The sequence below is a fragment of the Aedes aegypti genome, chromosome 2 (assembly GCF_002204515.2).
Source record: "Aedes aegypti strain LVP_AGWG chromosome 2, AaegL5.0 Primary Assembly, whole genome shotgun sequence".
Taxonomy (NCBI): domain Eukaryota; kingdom Metazoa; phylum Arthropoda; class Insecta; order Diptera; family Culicidae; genus Aedes; species Aedes aegypti.
The window spans coordinates 24,412,185-24,433,663 of NC_035108.1; the positions used below are offsets into that span (position 1 = coordinate 24,412,185).

At 38.6% G+C, this 21,479-nt stretch overlaps 1 protein-coding gene across 1 annotated transcript in view; it reads left to right on the top strand.

The window, feature by feature from the left end:
- The window catches only part of LOC23687608 (protein brown), a 33,674-nt gene that overhangs the window by 7,016 nt on the left and 5,179 nt on the right, over positions 1 to 21,479 (top strand). Inside the window, exons 5-7 of the mRNA XM_021840283.1 lie at positions 7,493 to 7,735; positions 7,817 to 7,928; positions 9,076 to 9,439. Coding sequence (XP_021695975.1) covers positions 7,493 to 7,735; positions 7,817 to 7,928; positions 9,076 to 9,439 — 719 coding nt within the window. The remainder of the gene's footprint in view (positions 1 to 7,492; positions 7,736 to 7,816; positions 7,929 to 9,075; positions 9,440 to 21,479) is intronic.

Here is a 21,479-nt window from a genome sequence, read left to right on the forward strand (position 1 = left end):
AAAATGTGACCTTAAACATTCCGCAAAAGTTCCACGTTCTTCTTGATTCTTTGCTGTCCTGTAGTCTTTCCTTTGAGAATCTGCCTGGAAAATTTTTAGGAATTTTAGACACCAAACCCCCCAACCCCCTCCTCTATATATGTCACGAATGTTTTACATGATCATACTCTTACAGATAAAAGTAAAAGCCGTCGGGATTTTCTGAAACATAAAAGTAATGGAAATGAACTGATTGGTCTAGGCTCTTGTATTATTGGGCACGATATGTAGGGTCTCAGGTGTGGGTGGAGGTCTCTTTGATGATCCGTTAAGAATTAAACCAGAAATAGACGAACTATTTTAACAAACATATACAAATTTAGTCCTTATTTATAGGGATTTTAAACCCATCTTATTCCATCTGTAATGCATTTTTTGCACTGTCTTACTCCCAATGATAAATATTAAGGCTCAAAAATTGCATCTTCAGCAATCATCAATATTAATTATGTCAATATGTTCCAGACAGTAAGAGCAGTGCATTGATTGTAGATCATGACATTGCTTGATTTTGTGCGAAAAAAGTTGGGTTAGGAGATTAACAAAATAGTGATGGATATTTGCCTTGTTGAACGTAAGTATCTTTTTACCACAGGGGCGCTGACCCACTGAACTGGAACCCAAAGTGTAAACCCACCTTTTGTTATTTCCGTTGTTACCTCTCAATCGATCATTAAAGTGAACACGTTTGTAAACGCAAGCAACGTCGTCGCGAGTTAGAGTTCTGTTTAATCTTTCGACTTTCACACTTGCTTTTGCCAGGGCGAGCGACGAGGGCAGGATCAAACATGTCGCGCGTCGGTCTCGTAAGTGAAAAAGTGGCGTGATCGGTGAGTTCGGTTGGAGTAACTGAAAAAGTGCCGCGATCGGTTAGTTCTGTTTGATCCTTCGACCTTGACGCTTGCTCCTGGGCAGTGCGTCAAGAAAGCCCGAACAGTTTTTTTTTATTCTTTTTGGGTCGCGCGCTTATATTGTTTTTCCTGAGTGCTTTTTTATAGCCGAGCAAACGAGTGAAGCCGAAAGTGGATTGTGGCTGCTCAGTCAAGGATAACGGATCAATTGGTGAGCTCGTTTCATGCTACTATTTCTAATCTATAAAATATGTATGACTGCACATTCAATCGTTACAATGGTGGGATGTAAATATGATTTTTCAACAAACTATGGATGGTTCGTCACTGTGAGTGTCGACACAAACTCTGATTCATGATTTATTTATGTTTAACATTTTTTTTTCAGAACACCTCTTATATACCTTTATTTTTGTAATTAAAAAAACTTTGAATGGTTCGACACTACAAGTGTAGACTTGCGAAAGGTTCACTTTATTCAACAAACTTTGGATGGTTCGCCACTGTAAGTGTCGGCATAAGAATAAGAGTGTTCTATGATGTCCCAACCAATCGAGTTTTTTGTTTCTTTTCAAATGAGTAAAATATAATAACACATGCTTTCGTCCTGACAGCTGTAGGAATGTTACATTTAGGTATTTGTTCAACAAACTTTGAATGGTTCGTCACCTCAAGTGTCGGCATAATTTTCCTCTACATAGAAATTGTTCATATCAAATGAAAATATTATATTTTCATATGAGCATGTATATATCTCACAAATCATTGTTTATCATGGTCTAATCGCTTATCAAAGTGAATCCTATGACCCAACGATCCTCCCCATTAACAAACATCCCTCCCAGTAACCTTTGTGGAGATGCAGAGGCAAACACGGTCTCCAAAAAGCAAAGGTTACACACTAACATTCCTTCCCCCAATCCCACCTGACTGCAAGGACGTGGCCGGCGCCGTTATTGACCCTGTATAAATAGAGGCACTGAATTATGCACACTGAAGAAGATTATGGCCAATCCCAGCCGAACTTCTAGTTGATTCTTTGTGCATTTTCACTGACTTCGGTCAATCACGGAATAGCAACCATTGATATGTGTAGTCAGTCTAAGCTAAGCTAAGCAAGCAACGTCGTCGCGAGTTAATTTTCTCCGAATCACAACTTCCCCACGCAGTAATCGATTCCCTGTGTTATTCTCTGCTCTGGTGGTCAATTCTTTCCCACAGGTTATGTGCCCAGAGAGGAATCGTGGAATTCGGTCGGTTTAATAGTGAAATTCGCGGAAGTTCGTCAGATTAGTTTTGGCGTTGTCGCGTGCATTGAATTCGGCTGGTTGTTGCCTGGTGGTGATTTGCCGGTGGGCACAAAATGGCGGATCCGGGAAAGTTTGCGATCAGCAAACTTGGAAACACCAACTACGCTAGTTGGAAGTTTCAAATGTAGATGTTTTTGATCCGGGAGGATCTTTGGCATGTCGTGGCGGATGCCAAACCGGAGCCAGTAACCGACGCCTGGAACAAAGCTGACCGGAAGGCCCGTGCTATACTAGGACTGTGCAAAGACGAAAGTCAATACAGTTAACTCTCCCTTACTCGATATTCCGTATCTCGATATCGAGTTAGAGAACCATAGTAAAAGTTGGTTTTCATAGCTATCTCGATGGTCCCTTAGATCGCAGTTGCACTGGTTTAGTGTTCTGTAACTCGATACCTCACTAACTCGATGGTCCCTTTATTATCGAGTAAGGAAGAGTTGACTGTATGTGTTAATCAAGGATAGTGTTAGTGCAAAGGCAGTATGGGATGCTTTAAAAGAAGAAATGAGAAGTCGACAGCATCGTCGCAGCTGTCATTTCTAAACCGGCTATGTGATGCGAAATTGAGTGAAAATGGAGACGTTGAGAAGCACTTGTTGGAATTGGATTCGCTTTTCTATTGAATGCGGGATTAGAGTTGGCCGAGAAACTGAAAATCACTATGGTGCTAAGGAGCATGCCAGAATCGTACCATTTCTTGGCATCTGCTCTAGAAGCACGCCCCGATGCGGATGTTACGATGCAGTTGGTGCGGTCCAAGCTCATGGACGAATATCACAAGCGGCAGGAGCGGAGCGGAAAATCTTCATCCGGTGAACAAGTGCTAAGAACGCAGAAAGTAAACAAAGAATAGTTGTGTTTTTTGTGCAAGAAACCGGGACATTTTAAGAAAGATTGTCGGAAGTGGCAAAGTGTAAAAGAGAAGAACAGCGGCGAAGGACTATCCGGTGTGAAACCTGTTGGCAGTGGCCAACAACCGGCGAAGGCTAAGCAAGTGAAAAATCCGGAAATCAACAGTGTTTGTTTTTCTGCCCATACTGAGGGTGAAGCCATCTGTGCAGCGGCCAAAGTGGATCGTTTGTGGACGATCGAAAGTGGGGCTTCGTGCCACATGACCAGCAGTGAAGGGTTTTTCAATGAGCTGGAGAAGTCGAGTGTTACGGTTGTGATGGCGAATGGAAATTGCTCAGAGTCTGGTGGTATTGGCTGCGGTTCGTTGAAAAGTGTTAACGGTACCGGTGAACCGGTGGATATCAATCTCGATAAAGTGTTGTTCGTGCCAAACCTCGACGGTGGATTGTTATCCGTGAGTAAAATGGCAGATAAGGGTTACAGTGTGCTCTTTACGAAGAACAGTGTTGAAGTGCGTAATGCGTCGGACACGGTCGTTGCCTTGGGTGAGAGGCGCGGCGGACTGTATTTTTTGAAAGAGCCGGAATGTGTTGCGGTTGCAAATATCCAGTGCCATACAGTGAACTGCCAGCATACATGGCACCGAAGATTCAGTCACCGTGATCCGGCGGTGTTTGAGAAGATTCAGAAAGAAGATCTGGCTACTGGTATGAAGCTAGTGAACTGTGGTACCAAGATTGTGTGTGAGCCGTGTATGGAGAGCAAGATGGCTCGGTTGCCATACCCGCAGCAAGCTGAGCGGAAATCAACACAGCCGTTGCAGTTGATCCACACGGATCTGTGCGGTCCAATGAGCAATGTGACACCCGGCGGTAAGAGGTACTTTCTAACCCTCATCGATGACTTCAGCAGGTATGTCATAATGTATTTGCTTACTGATAAATCTGAAGCGAAACACTGTATCATGAGTTTCGTTCGGATGGTTGAGAACAAGTTTGGGAGGAAGTCGCAGATTATACGATCTGATCGTGGTGGCGAGTTCGTCAACCGTGAGCTTGAACAGTTTTATCGGGAAGAGGGCATTCAGATGCAGCTGACGGCAGGATACGCGCCACAACAGAACGGCGTAGCCGAGAGGCGCAATCGCTACCTGCAGGAGATGGCGGTATGCATGCTTCTTGATGCGAACTTGGATAAGAAGTATTGGGGAGAAGCAATAGCTACTGCAGCTTACATTTAGAATCGTTTACCCTCACGGTCAGTAGCGAAGACGCCGATGGAACTATGGTGTGGAGAGAAACCTGATTTAAGCCGCCTGAAAGTGTTTGGGTGTGAGGCATTCGTCTACATTCCGGACGCAAAACGAGTGAAGCTAGACAGCCGAGCGAGTAAGCTCTTGTTCGTTGGATATGCTTGTGGCTCAAAAGCGTATCGTTTTTTGGACAAGCAGACGAATAAGATCGTTATTAGTCGGGATGCCAGGTTCCTTGAACTCGGATCACAACTGCAGGAGGAGTTACCAGCTGGAGCGAAGGATCAAAAGCCTGCGGATGCGGAAGTTGTTCCGCAGAGGAGCACGGATCGACTCGTGTCTATCGAATCGGTTTCCGCAGAGAATGAAAGCATCGACGAAGAATCGGAATGGTAAGGTTTTGTGGAGGAAGATTTCGACGATGATGTTTTCTATGGTGCTGATGCCGAAGACTCCGATGGAGATCAAGCGGAGCCAGGTAGACCTCAGCGTGGAAATGCAGGAGTGCTGCCGGCAAGATATCAGGATTTTGTAGTCGGTGTTGCGAAGATGGACGATCCGGAACCGAAGAACTACCGTGAAGCTGTGAATAGTGCGTGTAGTAATAAGTGGATAAAAGTGATGAACGATGAATACAAATCGCTGTTGTCGAAGGGTACGTGGTCGTTAGTTGAACTACCGAAAGGGCGACAAGCAATAGTCAAAATGGGTCTTTAAGAAGAAAAAGGACTCTAATGGACAGGTGGTGCGCCACAAAGTGAGGCTCGTTGCCCAGGGATTTGGACAACGGTACGGCAGTGACTTTAGTGAAGTGTTTGCGCCGGTTTCAATGCCGTCGACGTTCAGGGTGCTCCTAGTGCTAGCAGGGCACAAGAAGCTTCAAGTTCGTCACATCGATGTGAAAAATGCGTATCTAAATGGAAGACTGAGCGAAGAACTCTATATGCGGCAGCCCCCGGGATACGCGGTACCCGGTAAGGAGGAGCTGGTGTGCAGACTGCACCGAAGTTTGTATGGACTCAAACAGGCAGCTCATGTCTGGAATGCTACCATGAAGAAGGTATTGTTGAGCTTAGGATTTGAGCAATCAGATTCGGACGCTTGCCTGTTTGCGAAACAGTTGGACAATGGTGAGTGGATTTATCTCTTAATATGTGTGAATGACATTGTCGTGGTTAGTGGTGATGAGCGTCAGATGGATCTCTTGGAGAATCAATTAAGTAAGCATTTTGAAATCTCGTCATTGGGGCCTATAAGTCAGTTCCTAGGCAACAAGGTTGAGAAGAGCAGCGATGGATTCTATTCGCTGAGCCAGAAAGCGTTTATCAACGAAATCGCGGAACGCCATGGATTGGACAAGGCTAAGACATCGAAATACCCTCTAGACACAGGGTACATGAAGCAGGCTGACAGTGAGCCACTGGCTGATAACGTGCAATACCACAGTCTTGTTGGTGCGTTATTGTACTTACCCACTAACACCAGACCAGACATTGCTGCAGCCGTGTCGATTCTCAGTCGTAGTAGCAGCCGCCCTACGCACCGTAATTGGGTCGAACTCAAAGGCGTTGTTCGATACCTGATCGGAACGGGAGATTTGGTTTTGCGACTTGGGCTCAAGCGTGGAGATGGATTGACACTGACTGGATACAGCGACGCAGACTGGGCTGGAGATACCTCGGATCGTAAGTCCACAAGCGGATTTGTGTTCATGCTTGGTGGTGCGGCGATCAGCTGGGGTAGTAGAAAACAGAACTGCGTATCAATGTCCACCATGGAAGCTGAGTATGTCGCTCTGTCAGAAGCGGCACAGGTAGCAGTGTGGTTGCGACGCTTATTGTGTGAGTTAGGAGCCGAGCAGCGACAACCGACGAAGATCAACGAAGACAACCGTAGTTGTATCGATTTTGTTTCCCTCGATCGGCAAAAAAAACGCAGCAAGCACATCGATACTAGACAACATCATGCGAAGGATTTGTGCTCGAAAGGAGTGATTTGGCTGGCCTACTGTCCAACCGATAGGATGATGGCCGATATATTCACCAAGCCATTGGGACCACAGAAGATTAACCAATACGTAGCCGACCTTGGGCTGGCTAAGGTAAACAGAGATAGATTCGTTCAGTAGCTCAGCGAGGAGGAGTGTTGAACGTAAGTATCTTTTTACCACAGGGGCGCTGACCCACTGAACTGGAACCCAAAGTGTAAACCCACCTTTTGTTATTTCCGTTGTTACCTCTCAATCGATCATTAAAGTGAACACGTTTGTAAACGCAAGTCACGTCGTCGCGAGTTAATTTTCTCCGAATCACAATTTCCCCACGCAGTAATCGATTCCCTGTGTTATTCTCTGCTCTGGTGGTCAATTCCTTCCCACATGCCTCCGCAGCCTGTCGGGAGACGATAATCATAAAAGCCGTCGGGATTTTCTAAGTCATAAGCTCTGATCTCGTGTCTTCCTCTGAAGGTTAAGTGTTAGTCGTAGCGCATGTTGATAGGCAAAGTTATCCGAAAAAGGGAAATGATAATGTTATATTGATAGTTTAAACTTGTTTTTTAATTGGTGTCAGCAATAAAAATATTTAAGTGTAAGGTCCTTTTCAATCTATTATCTATTTTTTAGCTCCCGTACAATTTGTATGGAATGATAAATTGTCGAAAAAACACTTCCACTTCGTACTACTTTGTTCTTACAAAAAAAGTGCTTTTCTTGTGGCTTTTGGGCTTTTGACCAAATAACCTCCATCTACTACCATAAACTGCGAGGATTTGTAGTACCCTATCTTTTATGCAGTTAATATAAAAAGGAAACAAACTATTATCTAATATTTGCGTTTCCCATGACAAATGCGTTCGAGAAACAGATCAAATGTGCTTACTTTTTTGATCGTCGTGATTTTGTAAACCAATCAGGTGGTTATTCTATCTTCTATATAATGAATAAGAAATCTAACATGGAAAATAACATTCAGTTTAGCTCCTGACGACATTAGCCATATGGCCGCAAACAAATCTACAGTTCTGCATTAATTAATCAACCCAAAAATGTTTCGCCTACTTCCCATATTGAGTTTCCACCGACTTTTCCCGTTTTTCCCCCCCCAGGCAAACATTTTCACAAAATTTTAGTATGATGACCCTAAAAGCCTCTAATGAGCCTCTCTTCGCTCATTCGTTTCTACTTTCAGCATACATTTTCCGCTACCGATTAATTGCAATCCCGCAGATCACTACTTCAAATTGGTCTGCGATTACAGCCAAATCGATCATGTGGAAAACGATCATCATTTGCAGCAACAGCAAGCGCTAGAGCGAGAAACGGACAGCAAAACGAGATACGAGATCGTGCGCAAGTGCCATATGGAAAACATTGGCAAAAAGTGCCTGATGGGACCGTACCACCAAAATGATGTGATTGATAAGCTTTGTCGGTGAGGGGGAACGAACCATTTTCGCCTATTAAATGTTTTAACGTTCATTTTCCACGCGTCTGCCACCATTTTTCCTTCCAGAGATAATCACCACGCATGCTGGCCATCGCAGCTCCAGCTACTGCTTCGCCGGGGCGTCATCGACAGTGTCCGCAACATTCGGCAGCACGTCATTGTGACGCTCTTGTTTTTGGTAAGTCGAAGTCTGATACAGTTCGGCAATGGTAGAAAAGTTTTTGCGACTAGAAGAAAAAGATAATGCTCCATAGAAAACCATAAACTGCTCAATGATAAATGAAGTTATTCAGCATTAGACCGAAACTTCTTTTTACGTAATGAATCGGGGGTACGTAAAAATAATGTTACATAAATAGAATTGTTTTTGTTACGTAAATGTTTTATTCCAGCGAAATTCAGTTTGTATGAAATTAGTATCAAATAGACTACAAACAAGACTTGTTTAACAAAACCTATGCCTATGTGCTGATTGCCTTGAAGTTAGCCAAGAATTCCGAGGGAACCAGGCTTTCATATCTCCAAGTGTAACTAGTGATCTCTCGAAGGTTCATGAACAACATTTATGCTCGTATAGGCTCATGGAAATATATTTACTCATGTTTAGAGTTCAACAACCGTTCAAGGTTATACCAGAACTTTTTTGAGCATAGGCCTTCAGATCTACATGTGTAACTATTTATCTTTCCAAGGATTAGGAACAAGGTTGATATCTATATGAGCTTATATAATAAGACGCTACCAGGATCTCAGCTCAACGACTATTCAAAATTACCCAAGAATTACAAGAAGAAAAGGTCAGCAAATCAACAATCGCAACGAGTGACTTTTCAGAATCACTTTTCAATCCCTTGCAAACTAAAAAAATATCCATGCAAACTCATACAGTTAAGCTGTACAATGTTTTGAGTTCAACGATTATTTAAGGTTATACAAAATCTTCTTCAAGTACAGGGTCTTCAGATCTACAAACATAGCAAATGATCGCTGCAGGTTAATGTACATCTAATTAATGTAATGTATTCAGAAATACAAGCATAACTAGTGATCTCTCGAAGGTTTATAAATAATATTGCACGATTTTCCACTTCAAATCAGAAAATTCGTTGTTTTACGGCTACCACTTAGGTGACTTATAAAGCAATTTATTTTTTATGTAACATGTCGCAAATTTTAACGGTATACTATTGCTTTTATTATGAAGTAGTTTTGAATTTACTATGGAGCATTTTCAATTGTTTTATTGGTGCATTCAAAAGGCTACCGTTTGACAACGGCGAAAATGATTAAACTTTTCTTCTTTCCCATTCACTGCAACTATGTAGATCACTAGCATTACCATCTCGGCGCTTTACTTTCACGTTACGCCTACCAGCCAGACGGCCATCCAAGACATTCGGGGAGCGCTATTCCTCATGGTTTGCGAGCTAATTTACACCATCAGCTATGCGGTGTTCTATGTGTTCTCCTATGAGATGCCCTTGCTGAGGCGCGAAGTGGGCGAACAGATGTATCGACTTTCGGCCTATTATGTTCACAAGGCGCTGCTGACCGTTCCGAAGGCAATCTTCCACTCGTACCTGTTCATCGGTATCATCTACGGGTTTGTGCAGTTCTCGACCGGATTTGCCACTTATGTGGGCATGGCTGCGGTCTGCACCGTGGCCAGTTTGCTGGGCGTTTCCTATGGTACGTAACATACTCTTGTTAATATCAATTTTACACATTTTAGACTCCTCCTTCCTAAGTGTAGCACAATGTAAACGTTAGGCTAATACAATCTTATCATCTGACACAAACTGTTTGGCCATTTTGAGGTTTAAAATGATGATAATACTGATAAAATAATTGTATTACAGTGTCTTAGTATTCTACATGGAAACAATCTTTGGCGGGAACCTCCAACATAGACATTGCACCGACGCACTGGGCCCAAAGCTGACCAAAGGAAAAAAAATGAAGTTTACAAATCCTTTCATTTGTATTTTTCCTTGATTTCTCTAGTGTTGAATAGTAACTCATCGATTGGTGTACATTTTGATTTACGACATCATATGAATAGTACAGATGTCTGCTAAAATCTACCCTCTTTGAATTTGCATATTTTGCGGATATCGTTTCTTTAAAACCGCTGTATCTACTCTCAATAGAATCTAGCTGAACTGATCTCATTTGGAAGGAAGAGTAGACCTTATTATTAATATGAATGTTGTATTGAATCGTATTTGAGAATATCAATAAAACCTAAAACTTCATAAATAATTTTGCAGTCCAAAAGCTGAAAATAGTCCAAAATGATCATTTGCCTCCCATTTTGCCGCAAATGCTGTATGGTATTCAATGTACTATGTTTTTTAATTGCGCATTCATGCACCAAGATAAATTAATGTTTTGTTACAAAGCGAATCACGCCATCATGCCATCTGACTTGGTTTTATTAACTCATGTTTTGCCATTACCTGATAATTCAGACACCACTCAAACCTTCGCTCGATGCTTACCTTCAAATTATTACATTTCAGTAAATTTGATGTTGATATTGGTCTTTGAACTAAATGGATCAATAACATTTTTCAAGAAAAGTGTGCCACAAGTTTTTCTCCAGAAACACATGAATTTAAAATTTTTATTTACACGTTTGCTCATGAGTTCCATCAAAGATTATCCATGTAATTCTGAAGGATTTTATAAATGCTTCAAGAAATGCCTAAGGTGATTTATTCAAAACTTTTATATGTGATTATGTGGTGCCTTCCTTAGCCGAGTGATTAGAGTCCGCGGCTACAAAGCAAAGCCATGCTGAAGGTGTCTGGGTTAGATTCCAAGTCAGTCCAGGATCTTTTCGTAATCGAAATTTCCTTGACTTCCCTGGGCATAGAGTATAATCGTACTTGCCACACGATATACGAATGCGAAAATGGCAATTTTGGCAAAGAAAGCTCTCAGTTAATAACTGTGGAAGTGCTTATAAGAACACTAATCTGTGAAGCAGGCTCGGTCCCAGTGGGGACGTTAATGCCAAGAAGAAGAAGAAGAAGATATGTGATTCTGACAGAATTTTTCCAGAGAATATTTACCATCGATTATTACAGCGCAACAGTCTCAAATCATTCCAGTAATCTCTCGAATTTCTCCAACAAAAATTAGAAAAAAAAAAACGACAACAAGAACTCTTCTCCACCCTGCATAACGTTGGAAACTCATGCAGGAACGATTTATATAAAAACCTTTCAAATAATTCCTCCATAGATAAAACTTATGATGCTATCTTTTGGGAATTCATCATCAATTATCCCTCCAGTAAACCTGTACAAATTTTTGCAAGAAATATTTTTGAGAAATTCAGAAGAATTTCCTCCAGAGATTCCTCCAAGAACTTCTGCAGGTATTTCTTCAAATTTTTATGCTGAATTTTCCCAGGTGAACACTGGAGTTCTCCTAGAACTTTTCAAAAGGATTTTCCGAGGAATTCCAGATGTTATCGCAAGATTCAATAATCACTCTAGAGATTCCTGCAAGAACTTTTACTCTTAATTTTCATACATTAATTTAGAGATCACACAAGAAATATTTTTTTAGATTGCTCTAAACGTTCCTCCAAAGATTATTTCAAAATATTGTCATGTTATTCTAACATTTTTTTCCCCTAGGTGTGCCTCTGAGGATCATTCCAGAGATCTTTCAGCAATACTTACAATAGTACTTGCAACAATACTTACTAGAGCTTCCCAGGATTTCTAAAATTTGTCCAAAGATTCCTCAAAGAATTTTCTAGAAAGCGGCTTTCAGGGAGTTTTGGAGTAATTTTTCCATATATTCTTTTTCGAATCATTGTTCATTTTCTTCTTGCATTTCTTCAGGATTTCCATCAAACATTCCTAGCATTTCTTCTGAGAGTCATGTAAAAGTTACTTGAAAATTCCTTCACCTATTCCTTAATAATGTCTCCAGTACATTTTATACAGATTTCTCAAAAATTTCGAAGGAGTTTTACAAGAATAATTCAAGAAATCACTCGAAATATTGTCTACAATATCTCTATGAGAACCCATTACATAAACTCCTACAGGGATGTTACTACATATTCCTCCATGAATTCTTTCAACTCCTGTAGAAAATTTTTCAGGTATTGTGGATAGCATGTTTTAGCATTTCTCACAATGATATGTGTACTAGATTCTACAATTTAAAAAATCCAGAAGATTTAAGATTTTACTTAGTTATGATCATATCTGATAATTTATTTATTGAATTTCTTCCCCCAAGCTGAATGCTCGTACATTTCCCTTAACACTGCTCATGTGATCTTGGGCGAGGCTTTGCCCATCATTATCACACAATATCTCCCAGTTTTTCTTCTAAACTTCATCGGTTTTGAATGTTTTTTCACTTTTCTTCAACTTCTTCTTCATTATCGACTTTAAGTTTTTGGATCGGACGAAGTTCTGGTATATTTGGCGGGTTTGCCTCCTTCGGGACCACATTAACGCCATTCGCTTCTTACACGAAGCGAGTTCCGGCCAGAACAGCGTGGGACCCCGGTGAGAGCGTGGAAGAGCAACTAGCGCTTCTGCAAGCATTCCTCTCGATAAATCTGCACGTTAGTTGTGCCGGTTGTAACGAGCGGCTTACTGTACCGTCCAAACTCGCAGATCGCCTGCTACAACAAGTACTTCTTCGCGAATTTGTCCATCTTTTTCTTCCGGAACCTCCATGCGGGACGTACCAACAAAAAATTTGAGGCCTGATTTATATATTTCAATATGTCAATTTGGATCAAGTGTCAAATTTCGACGGGATTGCAGTCAAAGTAAGATTTACCAGCTGAGTTCGTTAATTTACTTTATCGAAAACCAGATTGATAATAAGGTGTGTGGGTATTCCGTTTTCGGTTTTCTGCCGCTTCCAGCGCGCCGCTCGATGGTCTTCGTCTCCTGGAACATCTTCACAACGTGTGACATCCCGAGCAAAGTTGAGTAGCAAAATGATAACAAATCTTGTTACCTGCTTATCATCATTTGATAACTGATTTTGTTATCACCTTGGCTGAATTAACAGCCAACATAACAGAAATGATAACTCGAATTTGATTGTCAAATAGTAATAGTAAATTATGTTCAAGATGATAACTAATTTTACATCATCATATAATTTTGAATTTTATCGTCATAAATCAGGGAAATATTTTGAGAGATGAGTGTTTTGGAATAAACTTACGCTGCAGATAATTTTCAAAATGTCTGTCACGGATACAATGATAACAAATTTTGTTATCATTCGGTTATCATTGATAACATAAGATCAAAAAGATAACAACGATAATGAAAGTTGTTATCAATTTGATATCATCCAATTATCCGACTTTGCTCGGGGCCTTTTGCCGATCCATTTGTGCGACGAACCAGGATTATCGATCACCGCGCCTAAGATTTGCTGGTGTAGCTCTTCTTGTTTCGAAATTATCTTGAAATCTACTTGACAGATCGCGATAAAATTTTTCACGCATTGGCATAACATTCTAAACTAGTATTATTCAAAATTTAATTAACTTTTACCCATGCAATAAAATATTTCACCCAAAACAAAGCGGTGCGTTTTTCCAGAGTCCAATCTATATTTATAGAAGACAGTCAGTTTTAGACATTGGGCCTAGGGGGTGAATTTGACCGCCCTTTTCGATGCATCTCATGGCTAGTACGTGAGTCAAAAAACTAATCCAGAATCATCTAGTGGCTATTTATACCACAATCTTGAAGCTTGCCATATTGTTTTCATTATTCCGGTTTTAGTTTGCTGTAAAAATCTTGGCCTAAAGTCGCCCTTAAGGCCCAATGTCACCCCGCACTACGGTACTCTTATGCTTTTGAATAATTATTAATTCCACATATACTCTTTGTTTATACTTCTAAGCATACTCATTTTCAAATAATGCTAGGGAAACTTTGACGATTGTCAAAAAAAAAATACATTTGTTATTTTTACAGCAGCTGAGAGTTTCCTAAAAAAAGATGTATATGAAATAATTTGTTATCACAGATATTGTTTTAAATAAAAACTAATTGCGAAAAACGTGAGTCATTTTTCGATGACACAGGAAATTTTAAGGATTTGGCAGCTAATGCCTTAATTGTTAGAATCCGGCATTTCAAGGATAATTCTCCTGATTTTTTCAAGAAGTTCTCCTGAATTTTCCAAAAAATATTAACTTCTCATATTATGATTCAGTGTAATAGAAGTGGTAAATTTTCTGTATTTTCATATGGTATTTCTTTTATGTTTTGGAATGAGTGAAAATAAGTCTTTAGGATAGTCAAGCATCAATTTGAATTTTCTGAAAATTATTTCAAGAATTTCAGAGATAACAGGAAGTTTTATATTATAATAAATCATCGAGCTGTTTAGTGGAATACTTCTTCTTCTTGTGGCAGGTACGATGATACTTTATGCCCAGGGATGTCAAGGAAATTTCCATTACGAAAAGATCCTGGACCGACTGGCAATCGAACTTAGACCTTCAGCATGGCTTTACTTTGTAGTCGCAGACTCTCACCACTCGGCTGAGGAAGGTCTATAAGTAAATGAAAAACCAAATTAAGTACTGTACCTTTTAATTCTACTAGAGTTTGTACCATTTGACAGATACGAGTATTTCAACCTCAACTGTAAGACATGTAGTATATTTTAGTTGATGATAGAAATAAAATTAAACAGATAGATTTGTTGATACCGGAAATTTTACGAATTTTGACGTACCTAGACAAGGGTTTCTAAGTAATTTCAGAAAAAAAATACTCCGAGCATTCATTACAACAAGATTTTTGCATTATGTCGTGTAGTATTTGAGCATACAAATGTGTTCAGAAAATAATAGTTCAAGTCGACTTTCAAACAAAATGCTAACCTTTGGCATGATGTAATTTTGAGCAATCGGTATAAAATTTTGACAGAGAACATCATAATTTCATCATAACAGAATTATTCTGAATCCAACTGTACCTATTTAATTGAAATGTGTATCAAATAAGCATAAAAAAGATTGGATTTGTTGAAGTCATTGACTTATCGTTCGATCACTACCTAAAAATATATATTTAGTTCTGGGTTGATTAAACGCAAGCATAGGAAAAGTTGCATTTACTCAAATTTGACTTATTGTACCCCCATTGGGAAGATACAGCTTTCTCTATTTTTGGGACCACTAAGTTTTAGCACCAAAAGAAAACATGCGACGGCTCAAAATTCATGATTTTGAATCCCTGTGACTCTTTTTATTCAATTATAGCACCAACTCGAACGTCTTTTGATGGAAGATTAGTATCAACAGTCTTTCGAGTTGCCGCCTTCATAAGTTTTGAACACAACATACAGTATTGGACAAAACATTTGCAACTTTTTCGGTTTTCCAAACAAAATGATCAACTTTGGTAAGCTAGATCTCAGTTATTTATGCACCGATTGGAATGCAATTTTCACAGAATCTTAGGCATAACTTGAATTTGAACGTACATTTTTGCATATTTTTTCCCATCACGACTGTAAAAGTAATAACGATTTTACTAAAGTGAAGTTCTTAATGAAAAATTCAAAACTATTTATTTTATGATTTCGTTACTAACCCCTCTGCCGTCAGCTTTATTTTTTACCGCAAGAAAAAAATCAAATCGCGATAACTTTTTTGTTTCTCAGTATTTTTGCACCATTTTTTCAAAAAACTTCTCAAGTTCTCAAAAAACTCTTTTTGTTTTGAAATCTGTGTCAACATTGATCATTGGTCTTCTCGATTTTTTTTTATCATATTCGGATATTCATTATTTGGAACAATTCATTAATGGGAGTATGTTGTGAAATAATGAAGCAATTTGGTGCAGCCGTTTTTGAGTGATGAGCATGTATGTTGCTGGTACCACGCTGGTCAAATAAAGATCTTGAAAACATCGAAAAACCTCATATCGCAATTTTCAGATATCTCTAAGGATACTTTACCAATTTGTATGATTTTTTTCAGAGTAGCTCCTTATTAGAGGGCACTGTATAGTCCACAATTTATTTTACGACGAGTTGACGTAAAAGATTTTCAGCCCTAGACTAGCTAATCTGAGAATATTTGTCAGCAATACTGTTTGTTTTGTCCATCGCAAACAAAAGCAATGTTCTGTCAACACTCACAATAAACACATGGACAATACTGTCAACATAGCACTGCTATTGCATTTGGGTTCGAATATTGGATTTAAGGTCGAAAAAGCAAAAGATTGAAGAGTAATAAAGAGCGGATAAAAGGTCAAAAATCTTCTTTCAAAGATGATTAAATTTCCCATAATGGACATCATTTTCAACCTTTTGTCCTTTTTGACCTTTTGCATTTTCGACCATTTGTCACCTTTTGTTGTTCGACTTTTTGTCCTTCCGACCTTTTGTTTGTTCCTAAACCAAAGAAAGATGAATATTGCTCTTGAGTTACAAACCAAAATTGAAAAAAGGTTGTTTGACATACTTTGTTGTAAAAGCGATGCAAATTTCAACAATGAATGAAGCAAAGGAGAGGCATCTCGGACCCATGCCTCTAAATTGTTAGGTGTAGAGCTGTCTAGAGTATAATCTACAAGATATTGACACTGGATTTTTGCACCATTTCCATCTAAATCCGTTTCAACAGTTCACCTCACCAAAATTTATCAATTTTCGGTGCATGTAAAATTATATTAGAAACAAAAAATTTCTAAAAAAAAATTGCACTAGACCCCCCGATGGATTATTTTGAATTTAGCAGCAAATAAAAGAGGAAAGTCTTGTCTTTCATCGTTCCAAATTTGAGACTTGCCGATTTTTTTGTTATAAAGTTACATGAAAAAGACACCGTGATCTATCATGTGGAAGAAAAAGTATGCCGACAGATTTTGGGTTGAAATTATTATCGATAACTATTTGTAAAGTAAACTCAAAATTGTGATAAAAAAAATCCAAAAGGACGATAATTGTCAGGTATTGTTATGAGTTACAAACGTCTTCAGCCATCTCCAATCAATAAGAAATTAGCTAAAGATTTTTCATATAAGACATTTTTTTCTTTTTACATATATTTTTTTAGAAGTGATTTATATTCACAATAAAATCTGAGCACTCCAAGTCATCTTCACGCTGTTCCATTTGGCCTTCGCTTCGTATTATATTACCATATTTACTAGCGTAACTTTTTTTATGACAATATTAAACATTTTCACCTATTCAGTCACAGTTCTGAAATAATTTTAGGATTTTCTTGCAGTATCATTTATTTTTTTTGAAATCATCCATCAACAATTCAGAAATAATATAAGACTATAGTAGGGGCCTTCCTTAGCCGCTACCAAGCAAAACTATGCTTGTGTCTGCGTTCGATCCCAGTCGGTCCAGGATCTTTTCGTAATGTAAATTTCCTTGACTTCCCTGGGCATAGAGTATCATCGTACCTTCCACACGACATACGCATGCAAAAATGGCAACATTGGCGAAGTGCTCATAGGAGCACTTAGCTGAGAAGCAGACTCAGTTCTAGTTGGGACGTTATTCCACAGTTCCAATTTCTCTTAATATTCTGCTGGAAGTTCTAATGATTCAGAAAGGTATCTCAGAGTTTCGTAATATTTCTTCCGGAAGTCCCAACTCCCAACCAAAGCTATAGGAATCAAACTTGGAACCAATTGGGTAAATGTTGTAAAAAATCCGAACATGCTTTGGAAGATCTGCTTGAAGTATATCAGGACCAATTTCAAGAAGAATTATTCGGGTAATCTTCAGAAAAATCTTTGATGCTTCTTTTTAATTGAAGGAAAGACATAACGATATTCCCATGTTCATCGTATTTTCCCACTTTGCAAGCAATGTTGGAACAATCCAATAGTCAAAATTACTTAAATTTTTAACATTTTTCATGTCTTCTACAAAGTTGTTAAGCATCTTAAAACGCGTGTTTTTGCTGAACATTGCACCTCTCTATCTCTTAAAGTAAAAGAATTATCAGTCGAATTCGTTTTAATAAGGCTTATTTGTTTGATAGTAAAACCCATGCAAAGACGCTTATAGACAAAAGTTTTTATCAACTGCCAAAAGGGGAGATATGGTACTTTCATGATTTGTAAGAGTTGTCTGCGCCATTTTGCGCCGAAGCCAGTTATAGAGGCCTAAACTACGTCTTGAAAAAAGAGTAATTCATGAATAACTTTGTTACTTCAAAAGATAGGGTGATGATATGTTCAGCAAAAACACGGGTTTTTCTATGACAAACAACTTTGTAGAAAACACAAAAAATGTTAAAAGTCTTGGAAAAAAGTTATGATAAAAAATATGATTTTTAGGGGTCATTCACATACAAAGGCATATAATAATCACAGGGCTATCGTGATCGGATTTTTAAAAAAGATTTAATCACTGTTACATTTACTTTATCGACAATTATTCACTTTTACACAATTAATTAACACAATTCGACTATCTTCACATAATAACCACTGATGACTGCCTGATCGGAATCCTATCGGCCCTATTTAATAGCATAATCTGCTGAGTCTGCATGTAGCCTAAAATGTTGACCAACCGATGATGCGTCGTCGTTGTTGTCGTCACTCGTCGTTGTTGCTAGGTGCGTAAGGTGCTTACAATGCATCCGGTCGCATGTTGTGCAATGGGGTTAGCTGCCGGTACTGGTGGAGTGTCCACGGTAACTCCTCGGGGGGGGGTAGAGAAAGGTCGTCCTCGAGCTTTTGGTTAATTCTTCCAGGGTTTTTGATTTTGATGATAAGTTTTCTTCTACGGAGACAAACGTATAAAAATATTCCAATTATTGTTAGTGTTGTAGTTGAGAGTCCTCCGGCAAGGGTGATGATCCATGATTTATGTTGACTTTGTTCCAGTTTCATCAGCTCCATGTGCTCTCTGTTGAATTCTGTTGAATTTTTGAGTGTTGAAATATTGTAATGCTCTGTAAAGCTCCAATTGATTTTTAAATTGGGAAAAGCTCCTTGGAAATCGTACGTTATATTGTCGATCACTTCTTCTGGTGCATATACTTTGTTATTTATAACTACCGTACAATTATGGAATGTAATTAAGTAGTTACCTGTTATTGATCGATTATGTGGGCCACAGTTCGATCCAATATAGGATTGTTTGCTATTGTTGATTAAGATTTTATTTCTTGACACCTGTTTAATGGTGATGTCATGATTTTCTATGGTTTTACAATGACTTACCGCACCTTTGAGTATAGCGTGGATGCAATCGTCATTCATTGTGCTTAAGTCTGATTCCTTTTGGATGGTTTTCTCTGGATAGTGTGTTAGAAACCAACTGTTCTGCATTTTTATCACGTATTTTGGTGCTTCTGGGATGATGTAGTTATTCGTAGTCAAAGGAATAATTTCGATGACTTCCGCATTTTGGTCGTAGAGTTTTGGAATCTGTAGGATATAGAGCAAACAATCTTCTCTGATGGCAACTTTTGGTGTAGCATACTCGAGTGCTTCTTCGGGAAACCGTACGTTTATTCCCTGTTCGACGAGAAGCGATTCGACTAATGTTATTTCCTTGAGCGTTAGTAATTTGTTGTTAGGGAGCATTATTTTGGTACGCAAAACGGTATCTTGGATTTCCTCGATAAAATGGTTCATGCTGTCTATATACAGTATGAGTGTTAGAGCATCGTATTCCTTAAGAATTATTCTGTTCTCCATGTTGTGTTTGTTTATAAGTTCGTTTACAACGCTTGTCATTCCGCTTATTCGTTTCGTTATCATCTGGTTTATGATTACCTGGTTATTGCTTTGCGTTATAAGTTGGTTGATAGTGCTGTTTATGATCCTGAGATCGTCTGCGTCAGGGGTTCCGGCTAGCCACTTCCAGGCTTTTCCAATGGTGTCCCAGCGTCGTACTCTCCTATGATGGATTGGTTTCAGCTGTCGAAGATTGTTGATCAACATTCGGCTTTTCTGAATCGTTAATTGAGAAATCTGTAAAGATTGATCTAACTGACTGGCTAATTTAACTATACGTATAACCTCTGTTTCGATAGATGTAAGATTGATTGGATGTACTATTTTTATAAAAGATTTTTGAATTCTACAGTCTTTAAATTTCAATAATAAAAGTGGTTCATTATAAAGGTTTCTAATGTTTAACGATTGTGGGTGAACGTTTGAAATTACACATAACACAAGTAGTACAAATTGCGTAATAGTCATAGTTGCTTTTAACTAACTTAAAGTTTAATTTTTGAATTAGATAAATCAAATGTATAGGTTGACCGTATGCTGTGTTTTATCCGTTAAATCAAATATGCTTTGTCTGAAAATGTGCAATTTGTGATATTATACGGCAAATTTTGGCTTCCTGGCTGGTTATGTATGTCGTCAAGGTATGAAAGGTTCCTCCCAATGGTTGGTTGATTCTATAAATGAATTGATCTTTTAGTTTTGATTGTTAAAAATGTACGTGATATTCACAACGATGTCTGTCCGGGTTGCATAAGTTTAAAATAAAAGTGGGTTCTCTGAAATGAAAAGTAAAGTATTGATTAATAAAGAACAAATATTATGGTTTCCTTATTCTTTTAATCTTGTTTTTATTCCGCTTTGTATTTCTAGGAATTTTAATAGTTTTTTCTTTATTTTCCAAGCATTTCGTCGTGTTGAATCTAGGATCCAATTTTTTTCTGGTACCCGCGTTTAACAAATATTGTCTGTCCCTCTTCTATTACTGGGGGGTCTTCTTTTTCGTCATTGTAACGTTCCATTTTTTGTTGGTCTTTCTGTAAGTTTTCTGTTACTTTTCTGAAAATTCTGTTTGCGTTATTATCGATCTCCGCAGGACTTATTGCATCTGTTCTGTTAAATATTATTTCATTTGGGGTGAATCCCGTAGCGGAGTGTACTGTGTTGTTGTACAATGCCACTATAATTCCCATAATCTGTTCAGAAGACATGTTCGGAAATTTGTGTTTGATTGTGTTGTAAAGCTCAATTAAAGTACAATGCGTTTTTTCGATTTGCCCGTTGGACTCGGATGATGATGCAAAATCCATTTGAGTTCCTAAATTTGCAAGGTAATCTGCCATCTGTATACTTGTAAATGCGGCTTCATGGTCGCACACTATGGATCGTGGTATTGCAAAGTTTGAAAAATATTGATTAAGGGCATTTTGGATATCAATAGTATTTCTTGTTTCAATTTTAATTTTGTCCATTCCAAAAATATCAATATGTATTCTATGAAAAGGTGCTATTTCAATGGGTCTTGGTGAAATTTTTATGTTATATGGTTTTCTATCATATTTGTGCCCGGAACATATTTGACAAGCATTGTTAAACTGTCTTATCTTTTTGACCATTTCAGGGAAAAAGTAGGATCTTTTTATCTGTTGTTCGACTTCTTGGATTCCTCTATGGGCTCTATCATGTTCCTGCCTAATGATATTATCTTGACGTTCTTCGCTGATTATATCTTCTACCATGTTTTGGGTAATAACAAGGTGTGCATGCGAGAAGTGGTTTCTATAGGACACTTGGATCATGTTCAGTAAACTTTCTGGCGCGTGAATAGCCGTCTGTCTACCATTCCAATATCTTTCAAGATAATCAGTAATTTTATCTGCTGTGAAATTACTGTCACAAATTGTTGTTCTTTTATACCCAGGGAAGATGTCGAACATAAGTATGGAGTTAAATGAAGTTGTTCTAAAAATTATTTGGTTTCGGTA